At 35.6% G+C, this 15,207-nt stretch overlaps 1 protein-coding gene across 1 annotated transcript in view; it reads right to left on the bottom strand.

Moving 5' to 3' along the window:
• LOC129886998 (structural maintenance of chromosomes protein 5) overlaps positions 1 to 13,724 on the bottom strand; it is a 33,655-nt gene extending 19,931 nt beyond the window's left edge. Inside the window, exons 1-20 of the mRNA XM_055961926.1 lie at positions 13,477 to 13,724; positions 12,876 to 13,053; positions 12,630 to 12,783; positions 11,023 to 11,096; positions 10,107 to 10,256; positions 9,867 to 9,971; positions 9,588 to 9,733; positions 9,226 to 9,337; positions 8,978 to 9,133; positions 8,630 to 8,751; positions 8,403 to 8,547; positions 8,263 to 8,328; positions 7,584 to 7,709; positions 7,403 to 7,501; positions 7,147 to 7,312; positions 6,920 to 7,065; positions 5,548 to 5,611; positions 5,317 to 5,441; positions 5,118 to 5,195; positions 2,628 to 2,700 (exon numbers count right to left, since the gene is read on the bottom strand). Coding sequence (XP_055817901.1) covers positions 2,628 to 2,700; positions 5,118 to 5,195; positions 5,317 to 5,441; positions 5,548 to 5,611; positions 6,920 to 7,065; positions 7,147 to 7,312; positions 7,403 to 7,501; positions 7,584 to 7,709; positions 8,263 to 8,328; positions 8,403 to 8,547; positions 8,630 to 8,751; positions 8,978 to 9,133; positions 9,226 to 9,337; positions 9,588 to 9,733; positions 9,867 to 9,971; positions 10,107 to 10,256; positions 11,023 to 11,096; positions 12,630 to 12,783; positions 12,876 to 13,053; positions 13,477 to 13,514 — 2,323 coding nt within the window. The 5' untranslated portion in view covers positions 13,515 to 13,724. The remainder of the gene's footprint in view (positions 1 to 2,627; positions 2,701 to 5,117; positions 5,196 to 5,316; positions 5,442 to 5,547; positions 5,612 to 6,919; positions 7,066 to 7,146; positions 7,313 to 7,402; positions 7,502 to 7,583; positions 7,710 to 8,262; positions 8,329 to 8,402; positions 8,548 to 8,629; positions 8,752 to 8,977; positions 9,134 to 9,225; positions 9,338 to 9,587; positions 9,734 to 9,866; positions 9,972 to 10,106; positions 10,257 to 11,022; positions 11,097 to 12,629; positions 12,784 to 12,875; positions 13,054 to 13,476) is intronic.
• Between the last annotated feature and the right edge of the window lie 1,483 nt (positions 13,725 to 15,207).

The following is a 15,207-nucleotide window of genomic DNA, read 5'->3' as shown; positions in this document are numbered from 1 at the left end:
TTACTACTCTAAGCTTAGTACACTAAACAACAAGTAAAAAATAGTGTTCAGATGCACTTTCTATATTTTAAAATCAAACTTGAGTATTTAACCTTTTTCCAATAAGCTGCAGAATAGATGACAATCATTTTTTTATCATAATGATTTTAAAAAATTAGTTAGTTCCTTAACTCTCTAATTAATGTTCATTTTGATATATAAAGTTTTCAATTGTTACAGTTTTATTTTTGGAAATTAGTGAAGTACACGATCAATTACTAGAAAATAATTTCTTGTACTTTCAGAATTTGAAGGAAACAAATTTGTAGATTGATAATAGGGAGAGTAGTTTTGGATCTAATCGGAGAAATATATACTCCCTTTTTAAATTGACGGGTAGATGTACAAATTCTCTTCAAAGAGGGGGCTGAGGCAGGGGAATCCTGTCACCATTTCTTTTCATCTTAGCTATGGAATGGATGAAAGTGGTTGGAGCAGGGGATTTGAGTAAATTCCAGAATAGAAACAACATAGAAATCTCACACCTATAATATGCAGATGATACTTGATTTTCTGAGATGCTGATAGGGATCAATTAAGGGTTCTGAGGGTAATACTCATCATATTTGAGGCTATCTCAGGTTTACACATCAATTAGGGGAAGAGCTTACATTTATCCAGTTACTAGTGTGGATGAGATTCAAAGGCTAGCTGACATTTTAGGAGTCAATGTGGGAGGATTACCCATGGTATACTTGGGCATGCCTTTGGGAAGCAAAGAGCAAATCAAAGGGGATATGGAACAGAGTAATAGAGAAACGTGAGAAGAAGCTGACAAACTGGAAAATGCAGCACTTAGTCCAAATAGTAAGGGACCGTTTGGTTTAGAAACACATTCCGCAGGGATTGAAATACAATGTTAATAATGAAAAAATTAGTAATGCATGAACTATTTTTTATGATGTTTGGTTCATCATATTCAAAGTGGGATATACAATATATAGTCTAAAACATATGTTTGGTATTAAATTGGATAAAGTCTTGTTTCTAGTTATAACCTTGGAAATGCCCAAGCAAAAGCTTTAAAAGGACAATTTGGTCATTTGGACGGTTTAATCCTTGTATAGCTAATCTGTATATTGTTATACCACATTGGTGGTGGTATAAAATAATAGAGCAATTGGTGTATAAAATTATACAAGAATTAGTTGTACAAGATTTAAAATACAAACCAAACATTGAATGAAGCAATACCCTTTTCTATACCATGATTATTTCATCCTATAAATTCAACCAAACGTTCTCTATGAGGTCGTTTGGTTTGAAAACAAGTTATACAAGGATTGTAACGCAGAGATTAGTAATGTAGGGATTAGCAATTCATGGATTTATTCTTGTTGGGTGTTTAGTTCATTGCACTAACATTGGATATACAAAAAATATCATGTAAATAGTCATTTATTTTTTAAACTAAAAATAGTGTACAATTATATCATTGGATGCTTGACTTTTATTGGCTTCCTGGAAAGAACCAAGGGTACTTTTGTCCTTCACTTTAATCCATGGATAAGTTATTCCAGTGTTGGTGGTATAAAATACTACGCCAATTGGTGTAATAAATTACATAAGGATTAGTCATACATAATTTAACCAAACAATGAGTAAAGCTGTATCAAATTATTTACCATAATTATTTTATCTATCCTTCAAAAAAAAAACCTTTAAGGGTTTTAGAATAAAACATAAGTAATACAAAACATATAAACTGCTAGTATGGAAGAACGAAGGTGAAGTGATATTAGACAGGATTGTGGTGATCAAATGCGGATTTGAATATCTAACTTTATTCATTTGAGAGAATAACATGAATAGATGAAGCTGTTACACATAGGATTAAACTAAGGCGACTACACTTGTTTGGGACTGAATGTGTATTTGTTGATTATACAGGAGTAACATTGGTTCCCTTACACCCAACATATACACAACAATGTCATAGAAATACAAACTTTAGGTGAGATATGCAGTTGTACAAAATTGAACAATCTTAGAGATGATCAAAGATCATATCAAGATAAAAAGCATATATATTTGATCATGCCCTGTGCAGACCTCCATATGAATTGGCCATTGGTGATTCACTAAGTTCAGCAAAAGTGCTAAAAAAGGTCTTAACTCTCAAGTAACTCTCAGCAGTCATCTTTTATATCGCGTCAAGAGAAATAACATAGATAAAGAAAATGGCACAGAAAAGATCGGAGTCTCAAAATTGGATCCTAAAAGTATGGTTCCATTGATAGAAAAAAAATCAAATAGACCTAAAATCACATTACTCTCCTGAAATCGATTCAAAAACTTGCAAGACCAACCACTACGACGTAACTGATCCATATAGGCAATATTAACTAGTTGAGATTAAAGTTCAGTTATTTTCAATATATATATTATCTTTTACAAGCAGAGTTGACGAATTATTAAGTATCATCTTCTGAAATCTCTAAACTTTTGAAATAGGTCTTTTGGGAACCCTGTAATTGCTTATCTTCTGTTGTCAACCAAGGCGAGATAGTCTTTCAAAGTTACTCTATCAATGTGCAAGAAGTAAAAAAATTGTCAACAGTGAAAATGTTAACTACTGAAGAACTTACAGTACTCATAATGCAGAGATGCTTGCATTGCAAATTTTTCTTGGTGCTTCACATTAGCTTCCATCTCTTTAACCTGAAAATACGATTAGGAATCACAATTCACAATCAGAATCAGATTTTAGTTCTAGTGAAGTCAATCTTAGCTTGTTAGACTACTTTCAACTGCCAACAATATAGGAAGGGCATTGAAAAATAGGAAAAATGCTCTCAGGCACTCTTCCCAAGATAACTCTCTCTCTCCTACTTTCTGGGGGTTATCTTTTTCCGGCGTTCTCTCTGGCTGTTTTTCTGTTTGCAGTGGTTTTTCCGGCATCATGGCTGAGTCCATGATAAACAGGAGAATAATATTTATTACAACGCAGGATTCAAATCAAATGAGATAAAAAAAATGCAAATACGATACAAAAAGTTGGTTTGAATGGATAGAACACAGTTGCAATTTAATGAGAATAGTTAAAGTCAGTATTAATGTCTTGAGATGGTTAGTTGCAACATTTATTGAAGCTTCAAAGATACATGAGAATGTTGAGAAAAGATGGAAAATGAAGGAACACTAAGAGTATTTCTGTACTCTGAAACACAACAGAAGTGGTAGATACATCAGCTTTATTGCCATCCAGGGGCAAAATAAATCAGTCATTATTACACTGTAATCCAAGTCCAACGAAGGATGGGGAACATTGCCTACAAAACTGCTAGGTTCATTTATGAACCAAGAAAGGAACTGAGTACACAGATCTCCAATCTGAAGAGGCCGGAAGTCTCATATAAGGAGGCTTTTAGTAGATGCAGATGGACGGCAGCGTCAAAGGTGGTGGTACTACATCGGGAGGACAGCATCAAAATTGGGGGAGATCTTTCGAAACTAGAAAGCGAACTGTTAAGGAAATGTATTGTTGGTAAATTTTGTAACCATCTTCAAGAGTCCCCCAATCTGAATGATTTTAGGAGATGGGCATGCAGCAATTGGAAGTCAGCAGTTGGAGTCAACATGTTCACAATGAATGATGGCCAGTTCTTATTCGAACTTCCGTCAAGGACAGCGGCAGAGCACATCCTTTCAGAACGATGGACTTAGAAGAATATGACACTGGATCTCCAGTGGTGGAGTCCTATGACGGGATGCTGGCCGGCAGATGAAGTTAGAGACTGGGTGTGGATCCGAGCTATGGGTCTTCCACTGTGTCTGTGGTCGAAGGAGATATTCAAGAAGATCGCAAACCTGTGCAGCGGCTTCATTGAGACAGAGGAGGAGACATCCCTCAAGAATCACCTTCACTGGGCCAGAATAAAGGTGAAAGGTGATGGAGGGAAGGTGCCGAGAGCAATCGAAGTGATGGAGAGGGGTTTCGTATATACCATCCCGGTGTGGTGCGAGATTCCAGTCACCATTAGAAAGGTGGAGATGGAAAAAGAAAACCTACGCTTTAGTCCAGCGGTTAATAAAGAAAACAGACCTATTCAGAGCTTATGGCAGCAGAAATTGTGGATGGGCATGTGGGGACCTCAAAAGGAAGGGGGGAGTTTGAATTGGAGGACAAGTGGCAAGGAATTAAAAGACAAGGGCAAAAGTGATGTACAGATGACCACTTTCGAATATAGGAGAAATTGGGCCCTTTTCTGAACCCTTTAATACCAGAAAAGGCCCAAGAATATAGTGACGCAACCAATTCTCTTGACTTAATATCGAAGTCTAAGCTTTTATCAAAGTGATACTCTCGATAAAATAAGTTACCATAGAAAGTTAGCTGCAGGAGAAGGAATTTTACAGGCCAGCGCAGCTCAAGGAGTGGCTATTGATGTTAAAGATATGGAGGTGGCTATTGTGGCAGGGGAAACCGAGCTCAACCAAGTAGGAGATCAAGGGGAAGATGGAAACATCATAACAGAAGAGGGAACTCCTTTGAGTATTCAATTTCCAGATGAGAACAATCCTCAACCAAACACGCCGGTATGGATACAACACATATCCGACTGAGTAGGGAGTTTGGGGTTGATTTTAAAGGTTGTGAAGAAGAAAGCGGTAGAACTGTGTCTCAAAATTGATTGTAACAAGCTGGAAAATAAAACCAACCAGAATGTTCAAAAAAATCAGAAAAGAAAAGGGTTGAATGAGTTGGAGAGTTTAGAACTAGACACAAATTTCATGAGCTATGGCACAAGAAGTACGGGGGGATTTTTGGCTATTAAAGATCAATGAAGTTAAATATAGTTTCATCGAAATGTGTGGGGGCTAAACTGTGGAAGGAGGAGAGGTTTGATAAGAAATATGCTTCTAAACTGGAAAGCTGATGTTGTTGGCTTACAAGAGACAACTGGAGGGGGACATGTCCACTCAGCACCAACTTAGCCTGAGATAAATCACTGATTTTCAGCAATGCTCTTGACTATTGTAGCTATTTTACTTCAATTTTTTATTGTTTATTTTATTTCAATTTTTGTAGTTCATCTTTACTTTGATTTACACAAAATAGCACCCTAAACAAGTACCTTCAGTGCAAGTTCAAGGGATGCCATGTTTTGTTCAGCATAACTTCTTCGGAGAGCCACAGCATCAATAAGTAAATTCTGGCAGAAAAGAAAAAATCAGTAGAGGTACATACATCTGAGATACCAAACTTACTCACTTAGGATCTAATCGTAGCTTAAGAGGCATCAGCAAACAGAATCATGAAAAAGAGCAATTGACCTTAATTTCCATTGCAAGTTGGAATCTCTGAATCTTCATAGCTTTGATCTGGTCAATAAGCTTTGCAGCTACACTATCCAGATCATCCTCTCTTTCCAAAGATTTCAAGTTTATCGCACGCTGCTCTGAAGTTGGAGAAAATTACATGTTGAAGGAACACTACATAATCAATACTGAACCTGCACCTTGTATTACACATGCTTCGAGCAAAAGATTAGAAGAGATACTTACTGACACGGTTTTCCATCTCACGCCTTCTTTTCTTCTCATGTAGTGACTCGTTTATAATCTCTTCCTAAAATAGATTAACAAAATGTGTTAATTATGCTTGAAGTATTTAACGTTTAATTTTAGGTCAAAAGAACAGATAACATTTGATTGTTATCAACAATTAGGTTATGCACATAGCCATTAAGATTACATTCACGAGAAAACATAAGGAACGAATCCTTAGAGTAGAATCTTTTCAGATTGATCAATTCAAACAATGGTGGAAAGGGAAATGCACTACCAAAGCGAATTCTTATAACCTAGCAATAACTATTCAACATAAAACAGAGTTCCACAGGTAATATTGTTTCACAGAATCATCGATCCCTATCCTCCACTGCCAATACACAGTTCCACAACAATATATGTTTCCAGCACAAACACTTTAACAATAGAGTTTTTGGAGCATTTTCTTGCCTACTATCCAAGCTATTTCAGGTTCTAGTCCCTAATGTAACCTTTCGCTTAATACTAGAATCGAGAATCGAAACATAGCATCTGCGGTTGCATTAATCGAGGATACACGACAGAAGGAATTATTCTATTTCCAAATTTGTACAGCATTGGTACATAAAACCTTCAACTTAATTCAAAGAAACAGCTTCAGTCATATACTAAACCCCTTTTCTTCATCGAGAAAAAGAAGAAAACAAACTCTTGTTCTCACCCTCTGCTAGCCTTTCACCCAAGAGCATCTACATAAACTCCCGCACACTCCAGCCCCTGCTTACAGTCAAAAATATCCTAACATATCAGTCAATCCAAACCAACCTTGCAATTTATTACTGCCACCGAACGGTTTATGGGAGCCAGCAACTAGCAATAGTGAGTTATATAGGTTGATGGCAAGGTCACAAGGGGTTTGGAAAGGGTCAAAGGGAGTGGGGTTGCAGGGACGAAGGGGGGCTCTTGTGGAGACTCGGAAGGAAAACCAAGGGGTAGGTGTTCCCTGATAGTCAGTCTGCAAATTTCTTCTCGATTTTGTTGGCCAAACATGCACAATGACCAAATTTTGCTTATTCACAGTGAGGGAAGGTTAATTGCACCAAGCTCCATACTATCAGAACCAAGCAAAGAAGCTATAACTCAAGAAGCACAGGTACATTTTTTCCAGGCATATATTCCTCCCATCCCCTCCCCCACCAAAAAAAAAAGAATACCATAAAGATACCCAAGTGTGAATTCCACATCCTTGCATGTAAAACAACTTCCAGAAACCAAAAGAAAATACATATTCATTTTGTGTGTCTGTTCTCTCTCTCTCTCTCTCTCTCTCTCCCTATATATATATATATATATATATATGCATGGAATGTACGTATATATCACCTACACGTTGTCTTTCAAGTTTGGCACCTTCATCTTCTATGTTCCTCAACTCACTCTTAACTGCCCTGAGATTATCTTCTAATGTAGCGATTGCTTCATCCAACTGAAGATTCCGGGATTTGAGTCTCTCAACCTCCCCAGCATCCACATCTGAAGAAAATACTTGGGAGTAAACCAAGAAGTTTACGGACAAGGCATCAATATATTAAGAACAAAGGGCTAGTGAGATACTGCATAGCAAAAAGCGAGAGCGGTCCACTGATTCAACACTGCCAGAAACATGACCACCATATCTGGATTTGGTCCATCTGTAATGATTTTCAGGGGTCCATAAATCAAAAATGCCCAACTGCAACACCTCATCTGCTCTCTTGTCAGTTTCACGTGAACCTATGTACTGCATAAAAACATTGGATTCATTAATGTTAATCTACTAGAATAAGTTCCGGAAGAAAAATATCACAAGGTTTAGGAAAGGCAAGCCTACAGAATGGTCCAGCCGAAATTGACCAATTAGAGCTTCTTTGACTGCATCAGGAGCATCAAAAACTTGGTCAAGCCTTGAATCGATACCTAGCATACGCATCTGTGGAAGATAGATGCAATAAAACCAAGTTAACAAATAGATCAGCATCAAAATAAGAAACCTCAAAGAAGCCTATACATGCCTCCTCAGTAATTTGAAAGGGAACACGGCTCTGACTTTCATCTGCTACATTTATAATAGGAACATCAAATGATCGCATATTTCTAAATAAGAAGTCACGGTCAGCAGCATCTTGTGTTATAAAGGCCTGCATATGTTGATAAATACGATAACTGATGAGATGAGAAACAAATTTCTACAACACCAAATCAGATTAATAGTCATGATTCTAAAATGCTTTGGTGTCTCTTCTTGTATATTCTACAGATATTTCATTTCTATAAACATACAATCTGCCCATGCAAACGACAAAAGCATCTTAAGTGAAATCACAACTTAAACGAGTTAACAATTGGATAATTATTTAAGAGTTAAAATAAGAGTTTGGTAAAAACACAACTCCAATCAATGCTTTCTGCAACCACAAATCTCATAGCAAAGCACAAAAGAACAAATTAAAAAAGGAGTACTTCAAACTGAATACTCAAGTAGTTGTTACCTTCTAAAAAAAAAACGGAATACTCAAGTTTAAACTTTAAAGAAGTGCTTATAAGAATATTTCTGTGTGTAAAATATGTTCAGATATAAATTAAGTCCAACAAGGTATCAAAACGTGTTTGTGTGTGTGTGCAAGCGCAATAAATCTGCTTCGGCCATATATACTAGAGTTAGAGACAGAGAGAAAAATTCTTGTTAATTACCTTCCATATGTATCCTGGTACATCACCCTCTAGGTAATCTGCATGAATCCGACTGGAAACATTGACCTGAGTTTTCATTTCACCAAAGTAGTTAACAACCTTTCAGGTCTATAAGTAGTAGCATAAGCATAATTGTATACCTCAAGAAGAACTGGACCATATACAGGTTTATTAAATTGATGTTGATGCTCCCGAACCCAATTGTAAGCTTCAAATATCTTTTCAGCACCAGAACTCTGTAAAGCACGTAACCTTTTGTTGTTTGTGTTCTCCATCTCCTTCAATCTGCAGAGGAATGAAAGGATGTGCAAAAAATTTCAGTAATTTTCTAATGCAAACACCACAGCAACATAATCCTGATATTTACTTATCAGAGCACTGTCTGAATTTTGTCCTATCCCGCTCAAGGGTTCTTTCTATTTCTGATTTCTGAGACCTTAGCTCCCGTGCACCATCTTGCAGCTCCAAAATTTTAGAACCCAAACCATCCTGTAGATTTCAACCAGTTCAGCAACAAAATTTGCAGTAGACAGAATCAGTTAGGAGTATCTACAAAAAAAAAAGGCTACGAGACAATAGCTAAAGTAAGGTTTCCCGGAAATTCAATAATCTATGGTCAAACTAGGCATCCTTCGGTACGTAACCTCATACCTATGGTTGTACTTTAAGCAAGTATGGTACAAGAAGCTACAGTAAAGGAAAACAAGAAGCCTACAATTTTATCTCTAGGAGGTTCAAAAGAAGGAAGATTTGCCAGTTCCAATTCAGCAGCGCTAAGATCTTCTTGAGCTTTTGAAATTCGACGTTGACGAGATTCTTCTTGCTTCCTCAACTCTTCCATTTCTTTATATTTTCCATTCACTTGAACATCCTTATATCATAGAAAAAAGTAAAAGTTGAAATGTGTAGAGGAAAAAAGGAAATAATCAAAATGATTATCTTATTGAAGCTCTGATAGAATACCAAACGGCTATCCTGATCCAGAAGTTTCATACGCTTGTTGGCATTTTCACCCAACAGACCATTTATTTTTTTACATTTAGCATCTCGTTCGGCTTTCTCTTGCTTTTTTTCCCTGACCAAATTGTTACATTTAAGGAGTCAAAACAAGTCATTTAATGGAAAGAAAGACGAAAACTCAACTTGAGATGTACTTTTTGATTAGTATCCATTTGAAATATACTGAAAGAGTAGGGCCCTTAAAAATCTGAATTTTCTAATGACAGGCGATTGCAAATTTCACGCAATAGAAATATGACCTGGATATTGAAATAAGAGACAAAATCTCTAACTCAATCTACAAATTACACGATAAGCTAGCATACTCTATAGGTTCCATGAGTTCATTCAAATTCTCAGCAGCTTCATCCAGCTTCTTTTTGGCATCTTGCTCTTGCCTTTTAGCTTCCAGAAACTCAGCCTTCTTAGCATCGTACTTCAGCCATGGCAATTTCTTTTTCATGATTTCAGCCTATAAACACATTAATAACAGGCAATTTTATTTTTATTTTACTTTTTTGGGGATATCAGTAGCATATCCTACAAGCCATATTAATAGTTGATTAAAGCTCTCACCGAATTTTAGGAAGAAGCTCCACACTCACCTGTTTAAGGAGTTGCTCTCTCTGACGGAGACGCTCCACATCCCGTTCAAGTTGAGAATTGACTTCCTTCAGCTGATCCAAAGTCTCTCTTCCACTCTTCACGGTCTAAAATAGATAATGAAATATTTTCATACAGTTTGAGTTGTCAAAAAATAAGGCAAGACATCTGGCCTTGTTCACTAATAAATGTTTTGCATTAAATTTACGAAAGCTTCCGCAAATTGGTAAGAAGGAACTAACTCGTTCAGACTTCTTCAGCTCCTCACTTTTGCTTATAAGATCTACATGCTGGACTGGTAGCCGAGGATCACCCACAGCCTTTTCAGTCTCTTCAAGGAGTTGAACAGGAGTTAACTTTGCAAACTCACAAACCCTGTCTTGAGGTAGAAACTGAGGTCCTCCCCATAGAATAAGCATAAATCAGCAACTAGATTATGCAGAAAAGGAAGAAATCTCACAAGAGGGCAGAAAACTCTTTATGTAGTTTAAGGTCTCTAACTTTTCAAGGAAAATATATATTACTAGTTGAAAAAGAAGAATGTCCTTCAGTTCCATTTTACATTGACGCTCTTTCCTTTAGTTTGTCCTGAGAAGGGCACATTTCTGTATTTGAAAACAACTTAAATTTAAAATTTCATTTACTCTTAATGACATTATTTAGGCCACAAAAATATCATGACATGTAGATAAGTATTTAAATTAGGGGAAATTCCTTAAAACTCTCTTTTCACAAGCATTGCCATCATGCAAGAAGGGAAGAATTTTCAACAATGGGAGTTGAGCAAACATGGTCTTGCTAATGTGTTCAGAATTCAGATTTTAGAGATTCCGCTAGAGTGTTTTACTTTATCATTTTTGGGGAGAAAGGGATGTATTAGGGTGCGGATATGTAGTTTCCATTGATGTTTTAGCAACATACATATTTTTCATCTATGTTGAAGATCTAAAAGATGCAGACAGTGGCGGAGTTAGAATTTTTAGTAAGGGGGTTCAAAATCTAAAAAATAGACTAATGAACTAGCCGTAGGGAGTTCGACATGTACTATATATACATAAAAAATTATTTTAACCATGTATAAATACTATAATTTTTCGCTGAAGGGGGTTCTCCTGACTGTAAGGTGGCTCCGCCACTGGATGCAGACATGGAACTCACTTGAGTCAAATTGTTGACTTGGATATTGAACCTTTGAATTATATCAGTTACGTTCTTCTTTGGCACAGATTTTCCTGAAACAGAAACACAACATATAATGACTGCTAAAAGTAGCTCACATTAATTTACATTTTCTTTCAACTAATTTAACAATGTCCTCCTGTCCGTTCTGACCCCCAAAAAGTTGAGCTGCCCGAAGAGAGACATGATTTTACAGAACGTAAAGCAAGAACCTACCTATATTCAAAGAATTTCAACAAAATTATGTAGGAAGTTCCAGTTGAGGAACAAAAAATGCTTAAGATGCTAAGAAAAAAAATTGAAAAGGTTAGTTTCTGAGTTTATCACACACTTTCTTTTTGTAGCAGCTATATTTATTGACCTGTGGTGACTTTATTATCTCAAAGTTTAAGTTGTTCGAGGGAGTACAATTTTTTTGTTTTGATGTCTGGAATCTACAATGGCATAAATTGTCTGACCTTTTTTTACAGAATGCAGAAGGAGAAGAAACTGTAGGATGTTTTGAGAAATGGAAATTGTATCAACAGGGAACGGAAAGCTTAATTGGAGTGGAAGGTGCAGAAGCCAATCATCAAACATCCTCAAGCATATATAATAGCTAATAGGAAGAAAAATGATTTGTGTCCCATAGTATAGCCGGCTTCTGAGGACTAGATTACACCAAATAGAGTTAAAAATAAAAAATAAACAATTAAATATGCTTCAGTGTTTTGCTTAAAAAGCACTATTGGGAAATTTGATTAAAGCAATATAGACAAAGGCAAACCGCAACATCAAAGTGACAACTTCTGGTCTTCTTCCTAAAGTACCACTAAAACCAAAGTAATAACCTTCCGGTCTCCTTCCTGAACTACTGCCAAGCTTTGAACTTAGAAGCCATTCATACCATTACCAGAAGCAAGACAAATTCCAACGTCATAAACATGCATAACATTTCAATGAAAGTGGGCCACAATCACAAACAAGATTCACCATGTCTTCCACACAAGATGCAACAATTTGAACCTAATTACAGAAGAATATTCATATTAAACCTAACTTAGAGGGTGTTTGGATTGGCTTATTTTAAATAGTTTTTGGCTTTTAAGCTCTTTTTAATTATTGGAGGTGTTTGGGAAAGGCAAAGTATTTTTGAGCACCTACTTTTAGCTTATATGCTACTTAAAAAAGCCAATCCAAACACCCCATTAAACAGAGAAGAATTCTGGTATAAATCTTAGCCTTCTAAGAAAAGATCAAGACAGAAAGAGGAAATTGGGATAGAATAATAAGAGTTGAAAAGGATAGCAGATGAACATGCTCAATCTCCTAAATTTGAAATTTGGCAATCAAAAGATGAAGAATTTTCAGAACCTGGAATATGGATAATTCATCTTGGAAAAATGAGAAATTTCCAAGTAATAAAAGTCTTTGATTCACTCGTACTGATAATGCAAGAAGACATCCACTTGTCACATTAATCTATAACATATTATGACGTGAAAAGAGTAAAACAGATCTGAAAGACTTGTATCATTCATCCTCACAAAAATAGACTTACACAGTTTTAAAATTTAAGCACTTGTTATAGATAACAAATTTTTTACCATTAAAAATCCACTCAGACTTGTTCCGAGTATCTATTTTTCGCACAATAGTTAACTGGTCCTCTTTGGTTTCCCCTCTCAAGCAAATCTTGATGTAACCTGATTCCTCCCCCCGTTTCACAAACGCTCCAATACTAGAAGCCCTCCCCAAAAGCTGCAGTTCACCCAATTTACATTACAATTAGTAAAAGTTCACCCATGAAATTCACAGGTAATAATTTATTGATTCCTTGGATCGTTACTGACCTGAGGCTCACCACCAAGACCGAGTGCTATTGCACAGACTAGAGAACTCTTTCCAGAGCCATTTGGTCCAATTACAAGATTTAATCGGGAGCCGGGTTTGCATGTCAACTTGCTAAATGTCATAAAATTATTAACCTCAATCTCAGTTATGTTTCCTGGCATATAATCATCTTCGCCCCTACACGTTATAACACAGATATGCAAAATAAGCATCCTAAACAATGAAACCAGTATTTCAATTGAATTCACTGGGGAAAAAATGAAAACCACAAAGAGTTAGGATCCTATTGAAACTTAGCAAACGAAACTCCTCGGTCTATGGCCTATCAGTTTCATCTTGTTGGTGGAAATCATCAGTTTAACAAGGTAAACAAGAACTATAACTATAAACATCAGTAAAACGCTTTTTGGAATTGGTTTTACATAAATTCAAGTGAAATTATATAACAAAGGGACGAATAAACCCTAACTGTTCCTAAAAACAGAACACGCCTGACTTTTTTCCCAGAAAAATACCTAAAAACTGAAAAGAAGTCATCGATCACAAGAAAAGAGACAAAGATCAAAATTTTACGCAGTGTAAGTGAAACTTTTGTAGCACCTGGTGATTTTGGGGCGTTTGGACCGACGTTCCGACATTGAAGTAAGCGGTAGAGAATGTCGGAGAAATTTCTCGGCGCGAATCACGATAGAAAGCTCGCTAGGGTTTTCTTCGCCGGAGGAAAACTCGCCGGCGACAAGCGAAAGAGAGTGTAGAGAAGCAGCTTGATATGCGAAAGAGGAATTTGGCGCCAAAAGAGACTTAGGAAAACCTGTAACCACTGCTTACTAGATGCGGCTCTGAGTACTTATCTGGGCCCAAATTTCCTGCGTGTCAAAGGGTTATTGGTGCTTTTATAAAGAAAAAAATGCCAAGATGTTTTAGAAATTGTCTCATTTAACTTTGGCTTCGGATATTCACCATTTGTATAAAAATCGATCCAAATCAAAAACTTAAATCAAATCAATTAAATAAATCGATTTTATTTGGATTTGGTTTGGTTTAATTTTAGATTTTTAAAACCAATAGTATTGAGTTTGATTTTGTTAAAAAAAATCTAAAAATAATTGAACCGATAAATTATACACACATATTTTATTATTATACATACATAATAGATTATTTTTATAAACAATTTTAAATATTTTATATATGTTTTCATCAAAATTAATTTATGAAAGCAAAAACATACAAGACTTGAACATTTATCTAATTGATTTCATATATGTGAATGTCTATCACAATCCTTTGTGAAACTAGGAATGTCACTATCCTTCCTTCTAGGCCAAAATGGTGAATTTTAAAATTTTATTCACAGTAAATTCAGTGATAGAAAGTTTTTATAATATCAGTCATTCTAACTAAATTTTATTTTGAATGAATTGTTGTCTTTTCTTCCTCTTTTGAATCAATCATTTCTTTTCTTTTTTGTGAATGGTTAATAACCGAATAATCGAATCAAATAATGAAATTGAACTACATATGGTAGAAAACCGTGTGAATCATCAATACAATATTTGATTCACAAGGTAACCAAACCGAAATCGATGACAATCAAATCGATAAATGCATATTATATTTGGTTTGGTTTGATTATGATAATTTAAAAAATGATTAAATTGATTTGGTTTTGGTTTTGACCAATAACAGATCCAAACTGATCCATGAACACCCCTATTTATGTCTTCCAAGCTAAATATGTACGAGTAAACACTTAAACTTGTCTAGAATTAAAAAAGTAGGCACATACGTTTTGTTTGACGTTTTATGTGGCAATTTGTATCCTAAGTGGCGTTTTATGTGGCTATTTGTGTCCTAGACGACGTCATACATACATTATGTCATGTAGAATATGTATATCTACTTATTCAACTTTATATAAGTTTAAGTATTTACTTGTGCAACCCAAAATTGAAGAGCATAGATACTAGCTAATTGAGGCCAAATTAAAAGACATATTTATGCATATGTGGATCTAGAATTTTGAATTTCTGGGTGTCACGCTGCTTAGAATAGTAACTTATGGCAAAAATTCCAGCGCAAGATAATGCTTAATATTTATTAGCAAATTTGCATACAAAATTTAGATTTGTTTTATTGGTTTAATTAAGATATTTTACTTACAAGAGGTCTAGAGTTCTAATCTCCATAGTTACAAATTCTTTTACAATAAATTTACTTGTGCAACCCAAAATTGAAGAGCATAGATACTAGCTAATTGAGGATAAATTAAAGGACGCATTTAGGATCTAGAATTTTGAATCTCTGGGTGTCATGCTGCTTAGAATAGTA

This window comes from Solanum dulcamara, chromosome 4 (genome assembly GCF_947179165.1).
Source record: "Solanum dulcamara chromosome 4, daSolDulc1.2, whole genome shotgun sequence".
Taxonomy (NCBI): Eukaryota; Viridiplantae; Streptophyta; class Magnoliopsida; order Solanales; family Solanaceae; genus Solanum; species Solanum dulcamara.
The sequence above is the reverse complement of the archived record's forward strand: the minus strand, read 5'-3'. Positions and strand labels throughout refer to the sequence as shown.